Source organism: Calidris pugnax, unplaced genomic scaffold, assembly GCF_001431845.1.
Source record: "Calidris pugnax isolate Ruff unplaced genomic scaffold, ASM143184v1 scaffold24, whole genome shotgun sequence".
Taxonomy (NCBI): domain Eukaryota; kingdom Metazoa; phylum Chordata; class Aves; order Charadriiformes; family Scolopacidae; genus Calidris; species Calidris pugnax.
The window spans coordinates 25931699-25949857 of record NW_015090922.1 but is presented as its reverse complement, the minus strand read 5'-3'; the positions used below and the strand labels follow the sequence as shown (position 1 = coordinate 25949857).

At 43.6% G+C, this 18159-nt stretch overlaps 1 protein-coding gene across 1 annotated transcript in view; it reads left to right on the top strand.

Annotated features, from left to right (window-relative positions):
• The first annotated feature begins 552 nt into the window (after positions 1-552).
• MAP10 (microtubule associated protein 10) overlaps positions 553-18159 on the top strand; it is a 20632-nt gene continuing 3025 nt past the window's right edge. The window contains exons 1-3 of the mRNA XM_014950491.1: positions 553-716; positions 15826-15929; positions 17901-18140. Of these exons, the coding sequence (XP_014805977.1) occupies positions 553-716; positions 15826-15929; positions 17901-18140 (508 nt within the window). The remainder of the gene's footprint in view (positions 717-15825; positions 15930-17900; positions 18141-18159) is intronic.

Genomic DNA, 18159 nt, shown 5'->3' with positions numbered 1-18159 from the left:
GTAAAACAAACGTACCCTAGAGCTTACTGCTGCCCTGAGGCGCCATAGGGTGCCCCTCCTGCAGCTTTGTGGCATTCAGAGAAGGGGGTGATGTGCCTTCAGCCACATGACCAGCTACTGATTGCAGGTGTTTGGCGGCAAGAGGCCTTCCGCACGAACCCAGTGAGGCATTAACTGCTTTAGCACCGTGCACTGAGGGGGCACAGAAGATAAGGAGCAACTAAATCAAGGGATTCCCCTCCCCAACCCAAACCCAAGGCGGGGGCCACTTCTCGATTTCTTTACCTGTTTTGGGATCTTTTCAGTAGCGGTCACGACTTTTTAATGCGTTTGTGTGATGAAAGCCTTTGACAAGAGCATGTGTCACGGAAAGCGCAGCGGTGAGCCATGGCCTTCATATATATGTTAACCAGCCCTGATAGCATTACGGGGCCTGGCTGACACCAGAGTAATTCAGTTAAGCCGCAGCCAAGTACAGGGTTTCTGTACCACACGTCAGAAGATGGAGGAGCGTGGGACTGAAAGGCGAAGAGCCAGAGAGGAGCCAGCTCCATGGTGTCCCACAGCACACCGTTAACGTGGCAGTGCCGCTGCGCCAAACACGTGGGACACGCTCTGCTGGGGACAGTGCTGCTGGGACCGCTGCCTTGGGAAAGCAGGCTGCGAAGAAAAGCCCTTCCAGCCAGACAAGTGTTTATGCACAACTTAATGCTGAAGTGAGAATTCGGGACAGCTTGAAGCACTAAAGCATATCACGTTTCTGCTGCAGATAGCCAGATTTGCCCACAAGCAAAATTCACTCAGAGACACATACAAAGTGAATTTGCTTTTTCCTCTGATTCTGATAATGTGTCCCCCTTCCACATAAGAGGAGTCTCTCGCTGGTGTAAATCTGCCTTTGAATGAAGCTCATGCCTCTAAACTCCTCCTAAGCTTTTTTGAAAATCTTACTTAAAACGTCCTGGTTTCCACCAAGATAACAGTTGTCTTATTTAGAAAATTACAATCGTCTCAGTATCTGTCCAAATTTGCAGTCTCTAAGGAGAGCTACTGAATAAATGCAAGTATTCTGCTTTGTTGTTTTTTTTTCAATTTAGTATTTTCTACAGAGGCTTAAAAAGTATCATCTACTATAACACCGAATCTTGAGATGAACAGAACAGAATAATATGAAATCAAACATTTCTGAGGTTAACTTAGAGCCCTTTATTGGATTTCTATTTCTAGGCTTCAATTAGAGTAACATAATTTATAAAAAGCTGAACAGGTAATCAAATTGCAATCAGCAAATCTTAGAAAAAAAAAAAAGACAGAGAAAGAGAAGATTTAAACAACAAGCTTTACAGATAGAGAATAAAAGTAAATTCACTTCTACAGCCCCATGGGAAAATCTAGATGTAATCAATTCAGGGTAAAATTTAATTAAAAGACAGAGCAATGGGATGGGGGGACAAAATTCAGGTATATAGGAAATCTTTGAGAAATACTCCTGTGAGAACACAGTAAGATCATTGTTATTCTGCTCATACAATTGAGTCATATCAGTAAGCAATCCATACACATGCATCATCCGACTTAACGGGGAAAAAAAATAAGACTCATTTTCTCCCCCTACCCAAGTAACTCCCAGCTTAGAGGTGTTAGAAGACTGTAACAATAGCATTCCAAATATTTTCAAGCCTATCTTCAAAATAGTAATTGGTTTATCAATTCTGCTTTATCTAAATCTTAATGTGTCACTGGCCTGCCCATAATTTTGGTTGAAAATGACCCAGAAATTAAGTATAATAACAATTACAGAACGGAGGGAGAAAGATAAGGGACAATCGGGGCTTTCTTTAACTAAAACTACCAGTACTGAGCTCCCTGAGAAAGAAAACCTATTCAGTAAGGCACACAATTCATTATTAAAGGCAAACTCGTAACTCATAGGGAACATTAAGTTAATGTACACTACAAATAGCAAACTAGGTAAAACTGCATCAACTATTATATTATATACTTATTATAATCATGATTATACAGCTTCTTAGAAAGCACTTGGGAAATGCTAGCCGTTGAAAGATCATGTGAGGAAAAGATGTGAAACATAACAAAAATGGAAAAGAGTCTGATGTAGCTCAGAAAGTGTTACATTTTACTTGAAAAGCATGAAAAAATGAAGCATAAAATGCCAAGAGATAAATTAATTAAATCCTTCACTGCAAAGTGCAAATTATGAACTGCATGTTATTTACTGGAGTTTTTTTCTGCCGGGACACTGCAGCCCATGATGGGCCAGATCCTCAGCCAGTAGCTACCACCCTGTGACTCGGCTCAGGTACCAGCACTGCCCACGGGAACGCTGAGAATGGGCCAAACAACACCAGAGAAACAGCTCAACACCAAGGGCCTGCAAACAGAAACAAAAGGCACCTGGTAGGTGGGTGAGATACCTCCAGCGATCTGGAAACAGCACACAGCACCTTTGCGGCCGCTGCTACAAGTCCAGGCAAAGGCCAAGCAAAAAAAAATAATTTAGTGTTTCAAACGTCCACCTGAGCAGAGAACATTTTTTCAGGGTAGTTAATATGCATTTTGGCACTCGTAGCTGTGAGAATATGCAGGAAGATTTTCACAAGGTCAGTCAGTTCTGCCAACTGTGTGAGACCACTCATGGCGTGCTGCTCCCTGGGGACTCCTCCAGTGGAGAAACAAGTACAGGCAGTGGTCCACTCCACGTTGGACTTTTGTGGTCACTGCCCAAAATATAAATAGCTCCTATCCATCACCATCACTCCCTGAGGGCTACTTACTCCTCAGCGTATGACTTCCCTGCTCCTGCCCTGGTATATCTGTGCCTTTCCAGAGGCCTCCAGGTCACGCTCTAACATGCAGCTGCAGAAGAAGGGAATTTGTGGGTGAGAACTACCTCCGTCCACATCAGACCTATTTTCCAGATAAATATAGGGTTGTCTAAAGAGTAACCACCAAGATTTTCATATAAACTAAAAACAAAAACAAAACCCCAACCCTAATTTCAGAGCAGCTTCAGTGCTTCACACCTGTGACTCCTGCACAGGGACTGGAGCTCTGCAACTGTATGTGTAAAACTGGCCTGTGCCCTCATTGTACCAGGACAGGGAGCTCAGGGATGGGCTGTAGGGAGACCTTGAGGCTAGGCAGGGAGAAAAATGCTGTCAGAAGGAAGAAGTAAAAGTGAAACACAAGGAGAAATATATTTCCTTAAATTCTGAGTAAGTTTCACGCTGTCCTCATAACACCAGGAGGTAAAACATTTCAGGCAGAAATGTAGTTGTCTAAGTTGACAGCATTCCTTCAAAACTCTGGGCTATGATGATAATGAAGAGCCTCCTGTCGGTGCTTTCTTAGGAGAGGTTTCCAACTTTCAAAAGGAAAATGAGAGAATTTGCAGAAGAGAGATTAAAAAGTCTCTCATTGGTAGATGCAAAGGAAGACATTGTTCTGTTTTGTTTAAATGGCCTTTATAAAATGTTCATTGCTTATCAACTGAGGTATTAATTATTGATAGGGGAAAACCAGCAGACAGCGCTGCACTCAGTTTGATTGAGGGTGGGGAAATGTGCTGGCTTGTACCACCAAATACAGAAAGCGCCCGATCCACAGGAAGCTGTCCCAAATGCAAAATCATTTTTAAAGGTAAATTTCCACATGAAAGGATGACACTGGTAAGAATAAATCCTGCTCCTCTCTCAGTCCCACTTTCTCTGAGTAAATGAGTACGCTGAAGGGCTTTTACTTCAACTGAAGTGGTGTATCACATTAACATGCTTTCTTAAACTCCTATTCTAACTGCTAGGAAAACAAAAGTGGAAAACAAGTTAAAAATATTCAAAACCAAATGATCAGCAAAAATCCTAACAGCCAACAAGGGTTCTAATTCATAGAAGAAATACATATATAAAGTACATGTATACAATATTTTCTGGAAGCTAGCAGGAATAATGGATGTGCTGGAAGAGCCACCATCAGATTTTGGTTAAAATCAGATTACAGTTCACTGTGTCAGGAGTTAAACTGTTTGTCACAGAAACCTCCTAGGATTTTGGGCCTAAATAGAAAAAAATCATGGCACCGGCTATTTGTAAGAAATTTTGCCAGCATGGCAGAAAATTCAGCTAAATAAAAAGTCGAGGTGTATGCGGTGTGCATACTGGATAAGCAGGGCCCATTGCTCAACCCAAGATGTGTTTTGAGAGTTCCTTCCCAAAGACAACACTGGGGATGGTGTTTTTTCCAGCCTAAAAAAATCCTTCTATTGATTTTCTTCCCTTTAAAGAAATCACATGCCCACTACATTTCAAAGGAAACCGTCCATCCTGCAAAAGCTCTTGTTTTTCTGCTGTTGCTTTTCCCTGGGTCTCAGTAGGGGTGCAGCTACACACTTGGAATGTGTATACAGCAGGCCAGCACATTGCTCAGCCAGTGTATAGTCAAAATCCCTGCAGGCAGGCAGGCTGGCCTTACTGCTAACAGCAATTGCAGAATAAGAGATTCAGAAGTGCTAATGAAAGCCCTACTGAAGAAACCGAAGAATTTTTCAGAGGCTGTAAGAAAGCAGTCTGCAACCGGGTGTATAATTACACAACCTAGTTCACATACGAAGTCCTGCCTAAACTTCTGGCTTTCCTCTCCTTCTCTTCACACTAAAATCTTCCTTTTTTCTTTTTTTCCTTTCTCTTTTTTCTTCTTCTTCAACATAAACTGTGCTCTTGGCCCTTTGAGTAGATTTACAAGATCTACTCCTGACCTACTTTTCTATTGTTACTCCTGCAGCTCTCATCAAGAAACTTGGCAGAACCAAAAGGCTTAGTAGCAAGGCAGTGAAGTCCTCTAATGAGCTACATCAGCGAGCAAACCTTCCCCAGCCTCACCCTGCCCTTCTTCCAGTTTCTTTGTCATTCAGGTCAGGAGCAAGCTCTCAAAGGAAGAAGCCTGATCTCCTTCATGGAGGAAAGACTCTGGAACCAAGCTCTTGAATTTAACCAGATCACATTAACATGCTTTCTTAAACTCCTATTCTAACTGCTAGGAAAACAAAAGTGGAAAACAAGTTAAAAATATTCAAAACCAAATGATCAGCAAAAATCCTAACAGCCAACAAGGGTTCTAATTCATAGAAGAAATACATATATAAAGTACATGTATACAATATTTTCTGGAAGCTAGCAGGAATAATGGATGTGCTGGAAGAGCCACCATCAGATTTTGGTTAAAATCAGATTACAGTTCACTGTGTCAGGAGTTAAACTGTTTGTCACAGAAACCTCCTAGGATTTTGGGCCTAAATAGAAAAAAATCATGGCACCGGCTATTTGTAAGAAATTTTGCCAGCATGGCAGAAAATTCAGCTAAATAAAAAGTCGAGGTGTATGCGGTGTGCATGCTGGATAAGCAGGGCCCATTGCTCAACCCAAGATGTGTTTTGAGAGTTCCTTCCCAAAGACAACACTGGGGATGGTGTTTTTTCCAGCCTAAAAAAATCCTTCTATTGATTTTCTTCCCTTTAAAGAAATCACATGCCCACTACATTTCAAAGGAAACCGTCCATCCTGCAAAAGCTCTTGTTTTTCTGCTGTTGCTTTTCCCTGGGTCTCAGTAGGGGTGCAGCTACACACTTGGAATGTGTATACAGCAGGCCAGCACATTGCTCAGCCAGTGTATAGTCAAAATCCCTGCAGGCAGGCAGGCTGGCCTTACTGCTAACAGCAATTGCAGAATAAGAGATTCAGAAGTGCTAATGAAAGCCCTACTGAAGAAACCGAAGAATTTTTCAGAGGCTGTAAGAAAGCAGTCTGCAACCGGGTGTATAATTACACAACCTAGTTCACATACGAAGTCCTGCCTAAACTTCTGGCTTTCCTCTCCTTCTCTTCACACTAAAATCTTCCTTTTTTCTTTTTTTCCTTTCTCTTTTTTCTTCTTCTTCAACATAAACTGTGCTCTTGGCCCTTTGAGTAGATTTACAAGATCTACTCCTGACCTACTTTTCTATTGTTACTCCTGCAGCTCTCATCAAGAAACTTGGCAGAACCAAAAGGCTTAGTAGCAAGGCAGTGAAGTCCTCTAATGAGCTACATCAGCGAGCAAACCTTCCCCAGCCTCACCCTGCCCTTCTTCCAGTTTCTTTGTCATTCAGGTCAGGAGCAAGCTCTCAAAGGAAGAAGCCTGATCTCCTTCATGGAGGAAAGACTCTGGAACCAAGCTCTTGAATTTAACCAGAATGGTCATAGAATCATTTAGGTTGGAAAAGACCCTTGGGATCATCGAGTCCAACCATCAACCCTACTCTACAAAGTTCTCCCCCACACCATATCCCCCAACACCACATCTAAACGTAGCCCATGGAGGATTCTAGGAGCAAGCCAAAACATCTTGAACTTTCAGGGAAGAAACCAAACTCACTTGTCCTACTTGGAGACTTACAGCTTTGAGCAGAAACATCTGATTTGGCCTACCTCTCCTGGAAGCTGACTATACAACAAAACTTATCAATAAATGCAAAGATACATATACAGACAAGGACAAGAAAAAAGGACAATGTGGTTAACTTGGATATCACACTTGTTCACAGAAGTAACAAAGAAAGTGACAGTGAAAACTAATAGGTTTGGGTTTCCTTTTGCTCATTTACTTTTTGCATCTGGCAGAACTTTGTTGCTTTTCACTCTTTCATCTCTCAGCTGTTCTCCATCCCTGCAAGATAACCCATACAGCAGGTGCCCACGTGTGCATACAGCTCCCCCAGGGCTCTGACAGGCCTGTACACCAGCACAGAGAGGCACCCCATCAGCCAGCAGGCAGGATCTGCAGCATGATTAATATGTTTTACCCTTGCTGAAAAGGTCCTTTACAAAGCTCCACCAACCTCTACCTCCCTAACTAATAAAGGAGAAAAAAAACTTCAGAAACTGAAAGGAATTTTAACAAGAGAAGTCAGTGCATGCTCTTTTTTTACAGGGTGTTATACTAGAAGTGGAAATCTTTTGCAACTTAAAAAGCAGCTAGACGTGGAGCACAACCAACACCAACACTTCTCACACTGGGGAAGCTTAATTCCAGATCTGGAGCTTTACATTATCTCTAGCCTTCACACATCCCATTATGGCATCAGGGCTCCAGAAGGTGCAACCACTGGCACAATATAAAGGAAAGTTTTTTGGTTGTCTGGGAAAAGTTGATGTTTTCAGCTTCTCCAGTATTTTTGCTAGGGTACGACTATAAATACTGATCAAGAAGAGCCCTTTATTCTGTACAGTACAGCACAGTTTATTTTCTTCAAGCAAGCACAGAATATATGAAAGTAGCCAGAATTACTGCTGCAGAAGCTCAAGTACGTTTTTTTCCACAGCATGAGTAGACTCACTGACACCATGAGCTGCACTTGGTCCCTAAATTATACTAATATGTATCTCAACCCCTGGGAGAATCTCTCAGTGACGCACAGAATTTTTTGGCCAGAAGCATCTATTATGATAATTTAGCTTGGTCTCTTGAACAGCACTGGCAACGTCCATTCGTTTAGTAGCTCCTTTCAAGAATACCAGCAGAGGAACCAATTAATTTTGCTTGTGATGGTGGTAGCTGTTTGCAGAACGCCGCCTCTCGCCCACTGACAACTTCAGAACGGCAGCTCCCCCTCTCTGGGGCCAGGAATAGCCTTTGGGTACCAGCGATGGAGTGACAGAGCCACAGGCAAACCCCTCAACAACAGCTGAAACTCTCTGCTACTGCTTCCCTGTGTGATCCAATACATTAATGCCAGAAAATCACAATCAGCGTGTTTTATCTTAGCTGGCTTTAAGTACCTGCAAACTGTGATTTCCTATTCTGGATAGAGCACGTATTCATGGATCTGTTAAGCTGATAGCCTCACTTATTTAAGCTAATATTGTTTCCTTTTTGCCTGTGTGATTTCAGAGGAGTATCCAACGCACTTCACCACCTCTATGCAAATATCCTGCCACAAATTATATTGATGATATATCCTCCAGCTTGCATATCAGATAGGATCACAGCACATTGTTTTAAGATCTGTCTTTTATACAATCAGAGACTGTGCCAAGCAGCAGTACATTACAAAGCACAGCCTTTGTTTATAAAAGAAAAATAATAACCCCACACTGAAGATCTTATTGTGTACATGGGAAATTACAGAAGGAAAATTAGACCAGTATAGTTTAATAATAAAGGTTGCACTCTCAGGACTGACATTTTTCTTGAACAATGTAATTTTTCCTGACCGCCTTTATCTTTTTGCACAGGGATTTAAGATAGAGTATTTTACTTCATGTTGGGTCAGTTAAGGGTGTAAACATGGTCACTGAGAGCCACAAGGTTCATCAGTGCTCCTCGGGGTATCTGCATCCATCCACTGTCTGCGCTTGTTCACATGCTCAGGGTTGAGCTAATCACCAGATTTGGAACGGGGAAGCAATCCTCTTCCAGATTAGCTCATCAGAGACCGCTGGTTTTTGTTTGTCTTTCTCTGCAGCATAATGCGTGGTCTGGAAGCAACTGCAAATGTCACCCAGCAAATCTCCTGCTAGCTGGGAGGACTTAGAAATGCCCTTGATCTCTCCTGTTCTCCTCCTGTGGCACAATTATTGTGGCACTTGGTCTTCTATGATGGGCTTGGGGTCTGTTGTGAGAAGCCTGGAAATGTACAGCATCCCGGGGTGAGAAGAGCTCCAGCACACAGGACTGCACACCTGGGGCACGTCTTTCTGCAGTCTGAGAGGCACTGACTGGATGACCCAGGTGGTGCCCTGCAGTCCTGGATCTTTAGTTCCCCTGCGTGGCCGACCCCTTGCTCTGGAATGACTGCCACGGAGGCAGCTCTGCAGGCACTGTGGATGGAGTTCACCTGCATATCTCTAGATGTACTTGACTACCCCTGAGCTATTGGCTCTAGGTTCAGTTATAGCGTGGGGAGTGAAAGCGAGTCTTTTGGGGTTCACCTCCGTTCATCTCTCTGTTCACTCTGCATTTGGTCAGACAAGTTCCACCTGCAATAACGATACCATTTCAGGCTCCATCTTCAACTCCCAGTGTGGATGTAAGCAATATGCTGGGCCTTGCTCTACACTCTGGTTGGGAAAAAGACTCTTAAAATTCAGTGTAAGAAAAATAAAGCAACTCACTGCTCCATTTGCCTGCCAACCTTACCAAAGATTTAGAGATCAAGATCACCCCACTCAACTGTAGACATTTAACCAAGCCAGCTAAACAAACCTTAGTTCCTGTACAATCAACAGACAAAAAGAGGCTCCTCAGAGAGGGAGTCAGTTAATCTGAAGACCTGACAGCTCTGAAGAGCCTCCCTCCCTTTTTCCCTGCAACACAGGACAAATGTGACTAGGTTGGTTCCACTAAGCAGGATGAATGCAGGCTTTGGAGTAAAGAAGAACAAACTGGGAAGATGTACGAATGAGAGTAGAGAGCAAAATGAAAGCTGCTGCAAAATTTGGCATCTGTTTTGTGCAGCGTGTGTTTCTTACATGTGTTTTCAAGGTGGTGCAGGGGTTGCTGAGAACCTCACACGGCCATCCTCTCTCACGTGGGCTGTCCCACCGCAGCCAAATACGGCTGTTCCAGGTTGCAGCACCGTGTTCTCAGTGCACTCAGGAGAATGAGCCTTTTCCCTGTCTAAGATCAGCCTACAAAAGCACAGCTGAGTTTTCAGAAAGTATTTTACCCCCTGCCTGCTTGCAATGTTACAGATAGCTTTCAACAGAAGTGAGAAAGTATTGGGGGGAAGGAATCCTCCTCTGAGAATTCCCAGTGTTAAGGCCTTCATGAAAGATATCATTATAAAGAAATGAATGAATGCATTTGTCAGCCTCTGGGAGGTTTCAGAGTGGCTTCTATTTTTATCTCTTTTTATCCCTTGAAGGAACTGAGAACTAATATTTGTGATGCCTGACTGAGGATATTAATGTTTTCAAAAAGCTGCCATTCCTTCCAGGGCAGGAAATAGAGTAACCTGGTTGGGTTTTTTCACTGGTTTGTCTCTTGAAATGAAATTTCTGTGACTGTTTCCAGTAAGATGTGCCTGCAGGACCATCCAAACCTTCCATCCCTGTTTATCCAGTATCAAACTTTAACAAACCTGAATGATGTGTGACCAGCTAACACATGTCCAAAATATACTTCTTTTTCTTTTCTTGCAATATTTTTGCTATGCATTATGCTATTGTTTAGTCAGGACTTACAGACAGCCCAGAGACCACAGGTTCATATAACATCACGATACGTGTTTACTGAAGATAAAACGCTGAGAGGAGAAAAAAGAAAGAATGAAAAGGACGTTTTTAGAACAGAATAATCCCATGGCTAACTGTTATATCGGTACCAAACTCTCCGAGTGTAATGATTTGCCTGCCTGGAGCAGAAATATTTCTATTTATAGTTAACAGAGTGGTAAATCATTAGTCCAGTTACCGGTACATACATGTCTCATACAAGCTTCCATAAATATGAGAAGGCCTTTTGAAAAATCATCACCCGCTACTGCAAGACTAGATGAGACTTGTCTAAAAGACCGTTGATGCTGCGTTTGATGAAGCAGATGGGTCACTGCTGAGCACACACTATTACCTTGCCAGAGGCTAGGTCTATTGTCAGAGCAACACTTCTGGCCTCCATTGGACCAAACAGCAAACAATCAGCAGTGGAAATTGAGACTGGAGATCCCACCAAAAGGAGATGGCAAAGAGCTCTCTGCATAAGGTTGCATTAAGAACCCTTCCTTTATGGAGCAAAGATTTCATATATATTTTCATTCATTACATTTCAAATTTCACTCTTCACAACATAAAACCATTACCAGCCTAGTCATGTGCTCACTGTCTCAGGACTTAGCATGGGGAAGAGGATGAGACACTGCAACCTCTGAGTGCCCTGCTGCAGAAACAGGGCAGGCTTGCATTTTACAGAACTTTTTCTTCTTGATTATTTCCTCTGCAAAATTAAAATAAGCAATTTAAAGGCAAATTTGAATTAGCATATTGAGGACAGTTTATTATTTATGAGATGGAAATCAGGATCTTGGATGACTGAACTCATTAAAGACCATTTGGAATAGTTCCCATCTATTTCTTCCACGGTACCCACACAACAAATAATTCACACAGTAATTAATGCCACGTCTTCCCAAACAATACACGCTTCCGACAGGAACTGTTCAAATAGGAAATGCATGAAACTGCACTGAAATAGCAATAAGCTTAAAATACATACCAGCAAAACCAGGAAGGCTTGTGTTAGTGTGATCACAGCTGTTTTAGCTGAACTTACTGGGCCAAAGACATCCCTGAATTAGCTCAGAGGTCAGGGCAGTTAGACAAGGGGTAGGTTTGGTCGGCCAGACCTCTGCACTGGCACAGCTCTCGTCTGACCTTGTGTCAGGGGTTTACAACAGGCAGCACTCTGTCTTTCTGCCCAGGCAGACTACACGATGTAGCATAAGCCTATTTTCCTCCCCAGCTGTAGCCCACAGGGCTATTTGCATAGCAGTGAATTAAATACTTCTCCAGCATTGCAAGTACCTGTGAAAAGTTCCTACAGGCATAGCTACGCTCTGCAAAGCAGCGCAGCCCTGGGATCCCCCCCACGGGGCCAGCCGAGGAACCGGCAGCAGGACAGCTGTGTCAGCACAGTGCCGTGCCTGGACTAGCCCTCTCAAGAGCTGGGGAGGTAATTAGCTCAGGCAGGCTGCCACATTTTTAGCGCCTAAGAGCCCTGCATGGCAACGTGGTGAAATACGCAGATGCACAGGCCTCTCAGAGCATCTCCCCTTGTGCTGCAGTGCTCACTCCTGAAATGCAGGAAGGAGCTGGTCGGGTCTTGCAATAAGGAATTGCTCGCTTCCAGCTGCTCTTCACTGCCTGCTAAGGAATGGTGGCTTCACCGCCAGGCTGTGGTGCTGCATTTCAGAAGCAATCGAACCAATCCCGATGGTAGCCACTTGCCATCACTCCACAGGGCAAGGGCCTGGGGGGCTGGCAGGGATGCTGTGTGATCTGTGCATCCCAGAGATTTGTTCCCTTCCAGGGGGTACTTATACACCCAGCTTCTCTGCGAAACACCGGTCATATCTTACAAGAGGAACTCGGGCACAGAGAAATTAGATCTTCCCAAGGAAACGTATGACAAAAGAGAGAGTTGAAGCTGGATCTCCCACATTTACCATCCTAAAACATAGTTTGTTATTTGCTTCTAAACAATAAAGCAATGTAGCAGGCCATGATTTTGCCCTGTCCATACACTGAAATTTCACACCACAGCCACCACCATGTTAAGTAAGAGTCAGCAAGTTACAGAGGTTAGCAGGGCACCACTGGGAAGTTCTCCATACTTGCTGCCTGGCAGAGTAAGAGTAAGGACAAAAGCTTGAACGGATGAAGCATGCGGGAGAGGCATTGCTGTTGAGACCCACGGAATTAAGGTGTCAGCCAAGAAAAGGACCTCATCTTCAGAGTGGAAATCCCCCTGCCAGGCAAGCCGGGGATAAATATTCATTAGAGAACCATCTGTCTCTCAGTCCACCTTACAGAACCACGGGACTGCCACCACGTCTCCTTGGAAAACAAGAAGGAACATGAAAAATACAGGGCTAGTTGGTTCCTCTTTTTGCGACCTCCACAAGCATCATCATACCTCCTGTTCATTAAGTGGGATGAAATATTTCTGCCCCCTTCCTACCAGGCACAGGCACTTGGGTATCACTGAGCGTCCTGGTCCAGCTCTGCAGCTCTGCCTAACAACATCCCTGGCTCTTTTTGTTTTGCTCTCTCTAAAGGAAAGCTCTCAAAGCAGTCAAATTGATTTTAATTTGTTTTTAAAGGGAAAAAGAGAAACAGCTTAGAGGTTGAAAATGTGCAGTAAACAAAACAGCTGTACTGTAAACCTTTGAAAAAACATACTTTAAAATGGTAATTATGACAGATTAAACAATGAGTGTCATCAGTGTGATGGTACAATGCACACAATACTGTTTCCTACTCAAATATTTGCAGACATCTCCAATTTTTTATTTTAATGAAATCTCTTCTAACTATTGAATTGACTTTAAGAACCATTCTGAGGCTCACAAGAGCTTTCGCTGTCAGAAGCTCTGTCAGATATTTGAACTGCAATTTGCCCCCAGTGGTTCCCAGCTTGAGCTAGAGAAATGCTGTAAACGTAGCTTTTTAGGAGGTGATGAGTCTGAAAAATCACTGCCTACAGACAGAATGCTAAACCCCGAGAGGGACTGAGGACCTATCCTGCTTTGCAGTTACGAGAGGAACTGTGAGGACCCCCCACACCTTGAAGAACACTTTTGGTGTGAATTTTCTCTGCTTCCCAAACATATGCCCGCAACTGTGCTGCTGCCTGATTGAGCTGTCCTCTTCGGATGGCTAAGCACCTGGAATTCTGTCATCATTCAGTACATATGTGCATGACAAGTATGGGCCGCAACCATGAAGCCAAAGAAAATAAATCGATCCCTTGGAGAACTTTCTGAGGGCTTCCCAGCTATTGGATGGGGAGTAACGCAATTTAAACAACGACACATTAATGCAAAATGACAGCATGCGAATCCATGGGGTTTCCATTAATACCAAATGAGTTCATGATGGTTTATATCAAATAAAAGGAAAGACTGATGGTAAAGCCTCCATGTGCTAATAACACCCAGTTATTTAAGGAAATTGGCTTTGCTGGGCATTATGCAAAGACTATTCAATGGGCTGAATCCTGAGGCTGACCTTTCACTATTGTTTTGTTTTAAGCAAAAAAGTCTATTGGCTTTAATAAAAGCTTTTTTAAAATAAAGGAAATCACCTTAGATGTGACCCTTATGGGTACGTCTCATTGTCACGTTCAATATAGTTGTCTAACCTCCTGTATTTGTGACATCCTGCTTCCCGTTGGCTCTCACAGTGTCATTCTCCTTCAAGTATTTGCCAGATTTCCCCATGTTTCCTTGAAGTGTCTGCCTGGACTGAGTTTCCTCAGATCCAAGAAAGATGACAAGGACTGCTCAGTACAGAAGCTGTGTTTTGCCGCAGTCTCATTAATCCTTGAAGAAATTTGGAGTCAGAAGGCAAGCTGGCACGGGTTGTATTTCCAAGCTGGCTGTGAAAGCCCTGGATTCACACATATCTTAAAGGCCAACACTTTTCCCCTCCCGAGGTAATGAGAAAACAATCCTGTGTGCCACCCCTGCTGACTTTGCAGAAGTAACTCAGCCATAAGCCTTAACTCTCACCACTCTGAGAAAGTAAAATAGTAAAGACAGCAATGAAATCATTAAAAAGACAGGAAACAGATTGGTGTTTGCCAATGGAGAAGGGACACACAATGTAGCAAATAATGCTTATTTTAACACTCCCAAAGTCTGCTAAAGATAGTACAGAATGAAAATAAATGTGAGAGCTATCAACCTGAAGTAACAGGAGTTCACAAGTATCTTTAGGGCAGGAACACAAGGGAGGTATTTTGGACCTGTATGTCTGAAGAGGTTCTGTACCAGCTGTTCCAACCACCCAACTGATTGGGGCACTTTGTGGACAGGAGGGTACACCCTGAGAAGTGGGGAGAAACCACGGTAACCTTCATTTTGATGGATCTCAAAACACCGGTGCCAATAATACCATTGCAACTGTTCTTACACTGCTCTAGACATCACTAGATCTGGGTCAGCACAAAATTAAGGATCATGAAGTTGAATTTGGAGACAGGAAACAGCAAAGCTCCCTGCAAAACTCTGCACAATATACAAAAGCATATGCAAACAGTAATTTCTGAATAGATTTAACATTCTCATTTTACTTTATTCCTTTTCAAAACCTTTCCTAGATTCAAGAGAGAAACCTAAATACATTGCAAAAACCTCAAATGCTTTGCTCATGTATTTAATAATTTTTCATTTTTTCTGAACCGAAGAAGAGAGTTCATGAAAACCGAGAGCTATCAAAGGCTGGCATCCTTATTGCTGAATTTCTTCCTGTTTATTGCCCTTTTGCAAATGGCTGACTCAACAGACAACTGCGAAAAGACTAAATAAGTCTTCTCTGGGTGGCATTTTAAGCTGGAGTATTTTAAGAACTGCTATTATGTTGCAGCTGAATATTCCAGCAGACTGTCTGACCCCCTTCTGAATCAGAGTGCCACCAGGCTAAATATTTGCACAAATTCCAAGCATTGCCCTGCAGATTCTGCACAGAGAAGAGCAATTTTATATCCAGGTCAACCATGGCTCTTTACTCCAGCATTTGATCTATAAAATCTGCAATCTTTAGAACGACACCAGCATAAGTATATTTGATTGTAGATCTAGCAAAATCAATGTCTCAAGATCTTTATTTATTTTTTCTAATAGTCATATTTCTCCATCCTTAAACAGGTTAACATGTGGTTACATCCTTAAACAAACACAACTGTATAGAGAGCTCTCTTTGTATAGAAAGATCAATAAATCTGAAATTTTACAGAAATTCAGGGCAAAAGAAGGCATTCCAAAAGATAGATTTGAACCAAAGTTGCTGGGTTGCTGCTAATGATACCAATTGTCTGGGTTGGATTTTTTTGACATGAAATGTTAGTACTTCACACATACAAATAAGGTCAGTGAAAGACTTCACTGAATCAGCAAAATTCCTCAGTCTTCCAGTCTTTTAGAAAAAAACAGGAGAATTGAAGTCTAGGTCTAAGAAAGGAGGACTGAAAAGATTGCACTGAGAAGAACCAGAGCTATTTTAAAAAGATTACTAAATGTAACTAATGCAGGTCCTAATATGTGCCTGCTGTCTTTAGAGCAGTAGCAGGTAATGAAACTTGGCTCCATAACCCTGCCTCTCTGAGGAATGCCTATTTTCTAAACCACTCTTTTGTGACATACAATCTAAAGAACCGTTACCGTAAGTCTCCTTAAAATGGCAGTTAGTAGAAACTAGGACTAGTGGAAAGAAATAGGTCTTTTTTTCTAAGTTGCAACTCAACAACAAAACGCTGCTTTCTATTCATTTTGAAGAGAAATACGTTCTTGTGACTAGAGGATTGTCTTAATAAAACATACCAACAAGAGCAAACCTAAAAATCAATACCCCTATTTGAATAATTGTTTTGTCACTAACTTGCTGATCTTACACAGCTTATTAACACCTATAGTTTTCCCAAGTATTCAGTATTCTTTATTTATATTGTCTGTGCAGAATGAAATACAGAAAGAGGGATGATTTTCAGGGACATGAAACTGAAAATTCCAATTCTCAGAATTAAGAGACTAGAAATCTTGGACTAATTATCACAATCACAGGATGCCCATCTGTAAAATGAACAAAATGCCTATCTATCGTCTTCCCAGGGGATCTCAAGAGCAACTACTTGACCACCATTAAATAAGTCTGTCATTTCAATGTATCAGGGGGTCTTTTGTCATTCTTCCCTTACGGAGAACGACAACTAAACTGTCAGGCCCTCCTGGGATGGGAATGGTCTAGAGGAGAAGAAAACACAAGGAAAACAGATGACTGATGACAGGACATGAATGTGGCAGTGAAATGGACTGGCCATTTGTTTCATCTGCCACAATGTCAATACAATGGCAACACGCAAACCCTAGCAGCCTTGATGGCAGAGGATTTGTAGCTCTTAGTCCAGGTGCTTAGAATAGAGGCAGTGGAGGAACTGAGAACTTAAATCAGTTACGTCTTAAGCCCTGGTCACAATTCAGAGATCAAACTCCTTAGCTCTCTTCTCAGACATAACAGCTAATGAAAGGTGTCCTTTAAATAATAATGATCATAATGATCAGGGACCTAAGCAGCAGTGAAGGATTGGATTCTTTAACCATTTCCCACTGGTTTCTGCTTTTCTAAAAAGCAATTGTGATTTGGCAGAGGAAGGAAAGGGGGAAAAAGGAGGAAATAAAAAGAACAAAAGAAGAAAGGATTGGTCTTTCATTTAGTTACTTCCCTAGTGGTAAATGGTGAAGGTGTACTGTAACTTTAACCAAACACCATAAGTTTAGGACACACTGTTTTAGAGTCAACTTACTAATTGAACAAAATTTTCTTCCCACCTTGGCAAGTATTTACTGTGCGTGTGGCATGGAGACTGGTGTAAGGGAAGGGCAGTCAGAGAGGGAAGGGCACTCTCTTTGCCAGGAGGGAGGCGAGGAGTGAAGTTCTCCACAAGGGTGACCACAGCAACTCCCAGATTACATGGAAACAGGACAGAAAGTAGGGCTTTATCAATCTATGTCCAAGGCACTCACGCATTACAGAGATGGAGACATTAAATATGAAGAGGTGACATTTACAGCCAGTGAGAAAAATCTAATTAGCGTAGAACCACCGTTTTTAAAATCTCAGATTTTAAAAAAGAACCTGTGGAAGGACTCCAGCACACAGCCCTTAGCACAGGCAGAAAACAGTTTAACATCCCTCCCTGCCTCCACAGCCACTTCTGCTGGCAGATGGGGCACAGCGTGCCATCCCCTGCTCCCCTGGCTGTTACTCATTGTGGTCCACAGTGGGGAAAACACAACCAGGGCCTGGGCCGCGGCCTTCAGAGCTGAGGGCTGGGGCACAGTGGGCAGGCCGCAACACGGCTGTCGCGAGCCCCACGCTGGGGACACAGAGGTGGCCACGGAGAACTGCTCATCTCCCTGCCCATGGGATCAGGGGCTAAATAGCCTCTCAGAGTCCCTGCGCTGGAGGGGTGGCGGGTAGCGACTACAGCTCCTGCCGCGACACCGGACGCACGGCCGGCACGGACTACAACTCCCAGGGTGCTTTGCGAAGGCGCGTTATGGGAACGCTGAACGCCTTCCCCGTGGCGCTTCTCTCGCGAGAGAGCCGGCGGCCTCCCCTAACACCTCTCGCGAGACCTGGGCCTGGGGGCCGCCATGGCGGCGGAGGCCCCGGAGGGTCTGTTCGCGCTGGAACTGCTGGTGGAGGCGGTGCGGGTGGCGGCGCCGGGCCCCGCGCTGCGCCCGGCCGTGGCGCTACGCCTGCTGGACTTCCCCACCCTCCTGCTGCGCCCCGCCGCCGCCGGGACCCCCCTGCGGCCGGGCCGGCCCTTCCCCTTCGGCCGCGGCAAGCGCTGCATCTTCCGCTGGAGCCGCAGCTCGCTCTGCGCCGCGCT